This window comes from Orycteropus afer, unplaced genomic scaffold (assembly GCF_000298275.1).
Source record: "Orycteropus afer afer isolate SDZICR_OR568_19922 unplaced genomic scaffold, OryAfe1.0 scaffold00078, whole genome shotgun sequence".
NCBI classification, from domain to species: Eukaryota; Metazoa; Chordata; class Mammalia; order Tubulidentata; family Orycteropodidae; genus Orycteropus; species Orycteropus afer.
Genome location: NW_006921665.1, coordinates 4,942,088 through 4,953,288, shown reverse-complemented (window position 1 = coordinate 4,953,288; position 11,201 = coordinate 4,942,088). Strand labels below are relative to the sequence as shown.

Genomic DNA, 11,201 nt, shown 5'->3' with positions numbered 1-11,201 from the left:
AATGCTCCTTGGAAGTGAGAATGGCCAGACTTTGTCTTGCCTATTTGGTCATGTTGTCAGAAGGGATTATTCCTTGGAGAAGGATGTCATGCTTGGTGGGGTGGAGGGTCGACAAAAGAGGGGGAGGCCTTCAACAAGATGGATTGACACGGTGGCTGCAATGATGGGCTCAAGTATAGCAGGGATCATGGAGCTGGCAGGGGATCAGGCAGTGTTTTGTTCTGTTGTGTATGGGGTTGCTATGAGTCGGAAACAACTTGACAGCACCTAACAACGACAACAACATATTCCAGTTAACTAACTTATGACCTTTGAACTGTAACCTGTTAATATTTTGGGGGATATATTATCTAGTCAATTAAGAATACAATTTAAAAAAAAAAAAGCAATGAAACCTGAATTCCCAGAGGATGGATTCAAATTATTGTATGTAATGCCAGATGATAACAGCTGCCAAAGATGATACATCTTCCTAGAAATTTTCTTACTACTAAGAAACTGGAAGAAAACTGGCAAGCATTGTTTTGGCAACCTAAATGCTTAAAATTGTTTCAACATTGGACTGATGAGGTGGTGGGGGCTTGATGGGGGAGGGAGAAAGAATGGACAAGAGCCTGAATGGACATGGAACAAAAAAGAGGTGGGGGAAAGAAGTCCAGTGAGACCTTTGGAATAAGAGTCTGTAGTGGACACAGAAATGGAGATTAGAAGCTTTTAAAGAGGGAACTGAGGGGAAGGGAAATGCACCATCTGGAAATGGACCAGAGAGAAAAGGGAACCCAAGATACAGAGACAGAGTTGAACAATATGGTGATCTCTTTCAAGCATGGGAAAAGGGGGTAGGACAAACATCCATACTCTTATACTATCTAAGAACACTTCTGTGTATATATCAGAAGGATCTCCAGACCCCAGCAGAATCAGTTCTTAGCTCAGTAAAAGTTAGTTATTCTTAGGAAGATCAAGTGAAAAAAATCAAACACATGGAAGCTGAATAATACCCTCTAGCCAAACAGTTGTTGTTGTTGTTGTTATGTGCCGTCAAGTCAAACCCAACTCATAGCGACCCTTCCTTGGGTTTCCGAGGCAGTATCACTACCAAAGTAGGATTGCCCAACCTTCCTTCCGAGGAGTGGCTGGTGGGTTTGAACCGCCAGCCGTCTGGTTAGCAGGCAAGTGTCTTAGCCACTATGCTACCAGAGCTCCCAAACAGTAGACAGGCCTATAAGGTGAACAGTTACACCAGGTAAATAGACTCCTTAGAGTAAGCAACCATGGGTGATCAGGAGAACAGCATTTGGTAGGGAGATAGCTCAGAGGGCAGGAATGCCTAGGAAAGAATACATAGGAAAAGGTAACCATAGGATGGAAGTGGAAAGAGAACTATTACATTGTGGAGATTGCAATCAATGTCATGAAACAAAATGTGTATGATCTGTTGAATGGAAAATGAATTTGCTTGGTAAACATTCACCCAAATCACAAATTAAAAAAACAAATAAAGTTAGTTATTCTTATAACACCATTTCTTTTTTAATTTTAATTTTATTGTGATTTGGGTATAAGTTTACAGAGCAAATTCATCTTCCATACAGCAGTTCACATACAATTTGTCTCATGACATTGACTGTAATCTCCCACAATGCAACAGCTCTCTTCCTACTTCCTCTCCACAGCTACCTCTTCCCTGTAACACCATTTCTTTAAAAATCATTTGAGATGAACATTTTGTGAAGTTTATTCACTTAGTAAAAACGAAGTGATACCATATTTATCAAGAAAACTTGCACCCATATTGACACCTTCTCTACAGTGCTTGACAGTTCAAGGTCTGTGTATAGAAAGATATATAACAATCTCTCTGATCTTAACTATATCTCTATTATGTATAAGAAAGCTTCTGAGGACTTTACAATCTTTGGGATCACTATTGGGATCATTACTGCAGGCATTAATACATAGAACTGTTGAAGTGTCACTTATAAAAAGAGTTAGAAGCTTCCAGTATTTTGGATAAAAAATTATATGGTATTTTTTTAAGTAATGTGCATTTTTATCTTTTACTACCTGTATAGGAGAGTTGGGCAATCCTACTTCCGTAATGATACTGCCTCGGAAACCCAAGGAGGGGTCGCTATGAGTCGGGTCCAACTCCACGGCAAACAACAACAACAACAGCATAGGAGAACTGTACCAGAGGGGCACTTAACATTTTGAAAAACACTTGAATGTGACCAAAGTGGTGGCTTTGAATGTGATTTTAAAAATATTTTATATCATTTTAATGACCAGTTTTTTTAAATGAGAAGTCCCTGGCTGGTACAAACTGTTGAGCACTCAGCTACTAAACAAAACGTGCCTCAGAAAATAGGCCTGGTATTCTACTTCTAAAAAATTAGGCTTTGAAAACTCTTTGGAGCACAGTTCTACTCTGATGCACATGGAATCAGTTTGATGGCAACTGGTTTGGCTGAGTTTTGGTTTTTAAAATGAAGATTTTGTCCAAGATCAGAAATCTTACTATTTCTTTAGAAGTAACCGATAAATATGTTTTGAATATAAACTGCCATAGAAAGTTTTAAAAAGTAAAATAAAAACTAAAGTTCAGTACAGGTAGTAGATATAGTCAGAATATTGATAAAATGCTTACTATAAAATAGTCATAAGTACTACTGCCTTCATTGCTGGAGTTGAGTCTTATTAAGCCATTCAGTCTTTTGGAGTATTGGCAAATGTAAAATAAATTAGTTCCTTTTGCCATTCTCCATTCACTCTGCAAAAATATCTGTAATGACAAACTTGTCCTCGAGAATCCAGCAATGATGAACACATCCCAGAAGAACTAAGGAGGCAGCGATGACCTCAGTGTTATCATTTCTTCAAAGTAGGTTTCTTGAAAGTGATTTTTGCTCCCAAAGGTATTATCATTTCATGGAAGCCACAGGAAAACAGTGTTTCATGAAGGGGCTAGTTAACTGTGGTGAATGCTGCTATGAGACAAGGTAAAAAAAAAAAAAAGAGAGAGAGAGAGAAATGAAAATGTTCTTGATTGTAACAACATGAAGGATGTTGAAGATCTTGATCTCTTTACATTACCAAGGTTCATTTTTATAAATCCTTTTCCATAGACACTTATGGTGGTTCAAAATGACCAGCCACTCCGCAGAAGGAAGTCTGGGCAATCTGCTTCTGTAAACATTTAGAACCTTGGTAACCCTATGGGACATTCCCACTCTGTCCTAAAGGGTCAGTATGAATCAGAATTGACTCCATGGCAATGAGTTTGGGTTTGGGTAGCCACTTGTCATGTTTGCAAGTAAAATTGCTCTGTGCTATTTATTGTGTATTTTTTTTTTTCCTTTCTTAATCTCAACAATGTTGTTTCATTAGGTCAAACTTCTTTAAGTAAAATTTTAAAGAAAATATGTCTGTGTGGTAAATTATCTGGATTTTTGTTTTCTTAACAGAAAATATCTTTCTTTTGTCCTCATACATGAAAAGTAGTTTGGCCGAGTATAGAATTTTATGATTATAATAATTTTTCTCAACACTGCTTGTAACATGCTCATAAAACCAGAAAAAAACAAACACACTACCATCGAGTCGGATCCGACTCATAGTGACCCCTCCTTGGGTTTCCGAGGTGGTATCACTATGGAAGTAGATCGCCCAACTTTCCTTGCGAGGAATGACTGGTGGGTTAACCTTCTGTTTAGCAGTCTAATGCCTTAAGCCCAGAGGTCCTAACACTGCTCATAGTCTTCTATTATTATTTTTTGTGTGTGTGAACCTTGTTTTTTTTGTCTCAAAGTATCCAAGACTTGCTTATATTTGGAATTCAGAAAATTTGTTAGGATATATGAGAATTCTGCCAAGTATGTGATAAATCCTATTAACTCAAAGATTAAAGATTTGTGTGTGTGTGTGTGTGTCTTCTGGGATAATTCCTCCAGTTGATCTTTGAAGTGACCGATAGCTTTCAATGTTGTGTATCCCACAAGGAGGGGTCGCTATGAGTCAGGTCTGACTCCACGGCACATAACAACAACAACAACAGACTTCTCTGAGCTCTAAACTTGGATATCCAAAGGTCTCTCAGTTCTTCTTTTGAATGTGCACCAAAACACCAAACTCCTGACTCATAGAGACCCTCCTTGGGTTTCCAAGGCAATATCTCTATGGAAGTAGATTCTCAGTCTTCCTTCTGAGGAGTGGCTGGTGGGTTTGAACCCTAGCCTTCTGCTTAGCAGTCAAATGCCTTAGGTACTGCACCACTAGAATTGAATGTGCACGAGAATCTCAAATTTAACATGTTCAAAACTAGACTCTTCATCCCCTCTCTCCCACCTTTTATTCCTGATTTTTCACCATCTCAGTTGTTGACTCTGAGCACCTACCCAGCTGCTCAAACCAGCATCTGGGAGCCATGCTGGAATCCTCCTCTTTTCCTCACCCTATACATCCAGTCCATCAGCACATTTCTTTTTTAATCCATTTACAGAATTTATCCCTAATCTGGCCACTTCTTTCTGTCTTCTCTTCTACTGTCCTAATCTGTTGTCTCACCTGGTCAATATTACTGGATCCTGATTGGACTATTCCTTCCACAGTTGCCCGTTTAGAGTCCATTGTCCACATAGCATTCAGAATAATCTCTTTAAAAAAAAGTTAATTCATTTAAAACTCTCCATTGAGAAAAAATTCAGTTATTACTAAGGCAAAAAGTCCCCAGTAAGATCAGGCTCTTATCTTTGCATCACTCTTCTTCCTCAATTTCTTCACTTCAGGTACACTACCTTCTTTCTATTCTTTAAATAGGTCAGATTTCTTCTTTGCCTCATGGTCATTGCTCTTGGCATTTTCTCTTTCTATAATGCAGTTCTGGCTCCTTACATAGCTGGCTCTCTACTCTTCACGTCTCAGGTCATATGTCAACTGTTCAGAGAGGTGTTTCCTAACTACCCAGTCTAAAGTTCCTTTTACCCCCACCTACTCCTATTTCCATCTTGTTTCCCAATGCAGTAGCACTTAGCACCATATAAAAGAATCTGATTTATTTGTTTTATGGTTTAGTATCTGCTTGTCATTAGAATATAAGCTCTGTGAGGGCAAGAAGCTTACAAAATTTTTCACAGTTGTAACCTAAATGGGCAGGTAGTGCCTAACCCGTAGCTAACCCCCTTTGCCTCCAGTATTTGTTGAGTGAATATACAAATGAATGACTATCAAGGTTGGATTAGTCTACACCATTGCTTGGATTTAGCTCCAACGTAGTGGAAATGGGCAGCCTTTGTTAAGTGTTCGTGAAGAAGGTGGGCTGCTAAAGAAATGTGCACTTTAGCTCTGCCACAGTGAATGGAATGGTGACAAGAAGAGACTGGTCTGTTTGCTTAATCCTATAATATACACAAAATAATTACATACTTACTATACTCATATCCACTACAAACAAGAAAGTTCAAGATTTCTTTGTAGTTCTTTTGTTTTAGATTGAGGATATATGAAGTACTGTGCTCAGAAATTACTTTGATTAGTTTGTTTCCCCTCCTTCCTGTGGATATATTTATTTTAAAATAGTATTTGGTTCATTTGTTTCTGTTCTTATTAATTTTAGGGATTCCCTGCCATCTGTATGGATATAATTTTATTTTTAATTATATTTTATTTATATTTATTTTTATTTTTATTTTTTGAATATGTAATAGTTTAATAAGATTCCAAAAGCCAGCAGTATACAAAGTATCCCTCTCCTATCCCTTCATCCATGTCCCCCCCCACCTCAAATTTTATTAGTTTCTTATTATACTTCTTGAAGCAGGTATGAGATATATATATATAGATAGATATATTTATATATTTATATTTATATTTATATTTATATAGGAGGGAGCTTTGGTAGCGTAATGCCTAAGGCTCTTGACTGCTAACCAGAAGGCTAGTGATTCAAACCCACCAGCACTCCTCGGAAGGAAGATGGGGCAATCTACTTCTGTAGTGATACTGCCGTGGAAACCCAAGGAGGGGTTGCTATGAGTCAGGTCCTACTCAACAGCACATAACAACAAAAATATATACACACACACACACGTGAGTGTATATGTATATATATATACACACACACACATACACACACATTTATGTAAAATGAATTTTGGAAATATTCTTATTTCCGGTAATTTAAAATATATTTATATTTAAATTATTTCCTCTTTTTTCGGTAAATGTAACTCCCTATAAATTACTCTTTGTTCTTTGTTTTTTTCACTTAAAAACATTCTTTTGGAAATAGGCATATCAGTTCATAGAGAACTCTCAAATTTTTTTTCTTTTTTAACATTTGTATAGTACTCATTGTGGAGAATACATGATGATTTATCCTACCAATCTCTTGTGTATATACATTTAGATGATTTCCAGTATTGTATAATTATAGACAATGCAGGAATGAATGAGTATATGCATAAGTATTTTTTGTTGTTGGTTTATCTTCAGAGTAAATCCCTAGAAATGGAATTGTGGGCCAAAGGGTAAATGTACATTAATTCAGGTAGAGTTGTCATATTTCCCTTTGTTTGAATTTGCAGCATTTTTTTTTCTGATTAACAGTGTATAAGAATAATTGATCTATGGTTTATTTGTACAGACAAAACAAAAAGCTTGTCCTTAATACCCAACATCCTTTGATGCCTTTATCTTCTCAACCCTACCTGTTGTTAGATATATATTTTATTATCAGGGTGAACAATGTACATAAGGTCAGTTTGCTTTCAGGAGTCATACATAGCAATTGTTTGACTTACACTCCTTGTTAACATATTGTTTCTAATTTGGAAAAGTAAATTGAATTTTATTTCAGTATTCTCAGACTTTTTGTTAGTCTTTTGGGGGAATTTTGAAAAACAGGTAAACTGGAGAAATAACTGTAAATGGGAGAGCGAATGGCTGTGGCAGGACTGAAGTTTTTTTTGCAGAGAAACCTAAGGAAATAAAACACTAACTATAGTCCAGTGTATTGGGGATGGGGTAGGGGGCAAGGGTATGGATGAGAACTGGACTTTATAGGTAGGAGTAACTCTACCATACTTCCATAAATTCTTATGAGTTTTTGCTGTCTAGAAGTCTCAACAATTTGTTTTGTTAATTGAGGTAATTTTTATATGATCACACAAAATGCTCTCCAAAATTTTGGGATTGTGGTAGATGCCTTAAGCCTAAGCATCTAAAACCTGAGGACTGTGGTTTCTTCTCCTCACTCATTGAGGCACTTCAGTAGTAGGGTTTTTAGAAACAGTAAACTGTTAACTAGGTCATTGCTAAAAAGTCTGTTCTCCCCTAATTCACTCAGTATCCTTCATTGGATATTTCTGTTACTCACTAGAAAACAGGTTTTTGAGACAGAAGTGTGCTGAATAGGGGGCGGGAATCTGCCTGTTTGTGTGTGTATGTGTTAATGTTGATTGATGGACACTTCTTTTTTTTTTCTGAAAACTATGTGAAATAGCTGGATGTCTTTTTTAAAGTACTTAGAAAAAAAGAAGGGAGAATCACTTAAATTTTATTAATTTTCTTTATAAAGGCTGAAAATAAAAAAACTAAAGCCAATGCCATTGAGTTAATTCCTACTCATAGCAACCACATAGGACAGAGTACAACTGCTCCATAGAACTTCCAAGGGTGTAAATCTTCACAGAAGCAGGTTGCCTCATCTTTCTCCCACAGAGTGGCTGGTGGGTTCAGACCACTGATCTTTTGGCTGGAAGCTTAATGCCATAACCACTGCACCACCAGAGATCTTAATAAAGCAAGCAGAGACCAGTCTCAATTATGAATATCAAAAAAAACAAACCAAACTCATTGCCATTGAGTCGGATCCAACTCATAATGACTCCTCCTTGGGTTTCCGAGGTGGTAACACTACAGAAGTGATTGCCCAATCTTCCTTCAGAGGAGTAGGTGGTGAATATAGATCTAAAAATTCAAAACAAAGTCTTAGCAGATAGCATTCAGCAGTGTTTGAAAAGAATAGTACATTATGACCAACTCAGGTTTATGCCAGGGGTGCGAAGTTGGTTCCAAATCAAAATTCTCTATCAACATTCTCATCTTTTTTACCAGCAGATAAAGGAAAAAGAAGCCTTGTGATTAAATATGTGGCAGATCCTGATTACGCATTTGATTAAAAGTATAGTAACCATTTCTAATAAGTTAAAGTGAAAAGGCAACAACTTTCGTATGTCAGACTACTTTCCAAAAATCACTACCAAATAGTATTCTAAATGGTAAATACTAAGACTATTTCATTTAAATGCAGAACTAGGTAGGGATGAGCACACATTCAGTAATGTTTCAGAAGCAGTAAGACCAATAAAAGAAACAGTTGGTATAAATACTGGGAAAACAACAATTCTTTTTTTTGCTAATTATGTGATTGCATCTTTACCAAGCTCAAGAGATTTTAATTTAAAAAAAAATTAGTAGGATTAATAGAGGTTTTATATGGTATGTGAATATAATAACATCAATAATAAAAAATCAAGTGTTTTCTCTGTGCTTGAATTAAGCAACTAAAAATTGAAATGGGGAAAAGAATATTTAAAATAGTGACAAAAATGGTAAAATTCCTAAGAATATATTTAACAGGAAAAGTACATTACTTATATGAAGAGAGTGATATAATTTTTTTAAAGGAAATACAAGTAGAACTGGAAATGCAAAGACATACACTATTTTCTTAGATGGGCAGACAATGTTAAAACAGATTAGCTCTCTAAAAAGTTGTTTATAACTTTGATGCTGTTTCAGTTTGGATCCCAAACTGAATAGTCAAATAATCTTAACGTTTATAGGGAAAAACAAATGGCTGCGAGAAGTAGGGGGGAGAAAACGCCTTCCAGGTATGAAAGCGTCATAGAGCCAAAATGATCAGATTGTTATCATATTGTCCTGGGAATTATTCATTTAGAATAGATAATCCAGAAATAGGTCTTACCTCATACGAACATTTAATGAATAACATAATATAATGGATAACATACTATACACACATACACACGCACACAATTGCAGTTAGTTTGAAGATTGAAATGTAATAAAATAAATGATACAATCTTAGAAAATCAAGGACTGAAAATCCACAAGCTATATGATGAAAGAATTATTTGATATATAAAAATTTAGAGTATATAGTAAAGATACAAATAAATAAATAAAACCCAAAGTCACTGCCATCGAGTTGATTCCAACTTACACTAACCCCCATTGGGTTTCCAAGGCTGTAAATCTTTACAGAAGCAGACTGTCTCATCTTTCTCCCCTGGAAAGGCTGGTAGGTTCAAACCACCAACCTTTTGGTTAGCAGTCAAATCCTTAACCACTACACCACCATTTTGTAAAGATAATATATGCAAAATCAATTGATAAATAATAAATTTGTAAAAGAATCTTTCAATTATTGACCAAGCGTCTATAACACAATTAACTCTTACAAACTGACACAAAATGACATATAATCTGTCAGAAAACTTAACAGAGATGTGAAGGACTAGTTCATTGAAATACAGTAAAACTTGTGAAAAGCCAGAACCTGTGTAAGGCAAAAACCTGTCAGAAGAAAAACTGAAGTATTTTCCTCTAATGAAGAGAAGTATAAAAGTGGTAAGAGTATATACCCTGTTAAAGTTGGAAAACTGCAGAGACCCAGAAAAACAAGGCATTCCCATTAACTTGCTTCTCTCACAGGTTTCACTAGTATAAATTTAAATGCCAGGAAACATATGGAAAATGATGCTCAAGCTCACTAATAAACCAAAAAACCAAACTCATTGCCATTGAGTCAGTTCCAACTCATAGCGACCCCCACTGAGTTTCCAAGACAGTAGATTGCCCCGTCTTCCTTCTGCAGAGTGGCTGGTAGGTTTGAACCATCAGCCTTCTGGTTAGCAGTCAGATGCCGTAGGCATTGAGCCACAGAGCTCCTACAGTGAGGGAAAATTAGACTACACTGGTGTGATTTGCTGAAGGGCGATCATTGATTTTACCTGTCTGAGGTAAAAAGATTTCTGCCAGGCTTTGGATTCAGTTTCTTGCTGAATGACTTTTCTTTATTTTCCAAAATAATGGTGCTGACTTTTAATTTTTTTATCACTTTTTAGAGATTTTTGATCTTTGTTGTATGCCACATTTTTATTGTTTTGCATTATTTCTCTCTTTGAGTTAACTCCAGTTATATAGAGTTATTTTCCATGTAACTTTATTTTTTGAGGGGGAACAGTTAAAAAGATTACTAGTCATTGTATGTTAATTGGAATAGCTGGTCTAATTACTTCATGTTTCAAGTTAAAATTTTTGTAAGATACTTAAAAAAACATCTTTACACTTTCAATATCCGGGCTAAATAAATGAAGTGAATGAACATTTCTTATACAGAAGAGGTTAAATTGTGAGTATGCACAGCTTTAATTTGTGTAATGTAGTTTTCAGTTACAAGTATAAACTCTTTTCTTTTGCTTACTCTTCTTTGAAAGAAAATACTTCACATGAAAGCTCACTACAAGTTACATTTAGACAATTTATGTTTGAGAACCATTTTCAAATGGCAAATATATCTGTAAGGTTACAATGTTGTTACAACCTCTCTATGTAACAGGAGAGGAAAATGGAGTATAATGATATTGTGACTCACCTAAGGGTAGGATTCTAAAGAAAAGTTCATTTTAAGAGCCTGTATAGTATAGTAAGGAAGCTCTGGTGGTGTAGTGCCTAAGACATTTGACTGCTAACCAGAAGGTGGGTGGTTCAAACCCACCAGCCACTCCTCAGAAGGAAGGTTGGGCAATCTACTTCCGTAGAGATGCCGCCTCAGAAACCCAAGGAAGGGTCACTGTGAGTTGGATCCGACTCAACGGCAATGAGGTTTTTTTTTTTGTATAGTACAGTATATTATAGTACTGTCTCCATGGTGCACTTTGTAGAACCCTACAGAAGAGGTGATATAGGCTAACCAAGTTTCTCTAGAAATAGACTGTTTCTTTTTGCTTTGCAACAGCTTTATTGTGGCATTATTCACATATCAAAATTCACTCTTTTGGTGTCATTTTATTGATATTTTAGTTTTGCAACCATTGTTGTTGTTGTTGTTGTTATGTGCCGTCGAGTCGGCCCCGACTCATAGCGACCCCTCCTTGGGTTTCCGAGGCAGTATC

General features: G+C 36.2%; 1 protein-coding gene across 1 annotated transcript in view; it reads left to right on the top strand.

The window, feature by feature from the left end:
- The window catches only part of ITSN1 (intersectin 1), a 217,486-nt gene that overhangs the window by 7,381 nt on the left and 198,904 nt on the right, over positions 1-11,201 (top strand). Inside the window, exon 4 of the mRNA XM_007941304.1 lies at positions 8,803-8,894. Within this exon, the coding sequence (XP_007939495.1) occupies positions 8,803-8,894 (92 nt within the window). The remainder of the gene's footprint in view (positions 1-8,802; positions 8,895-11,201) is intronic.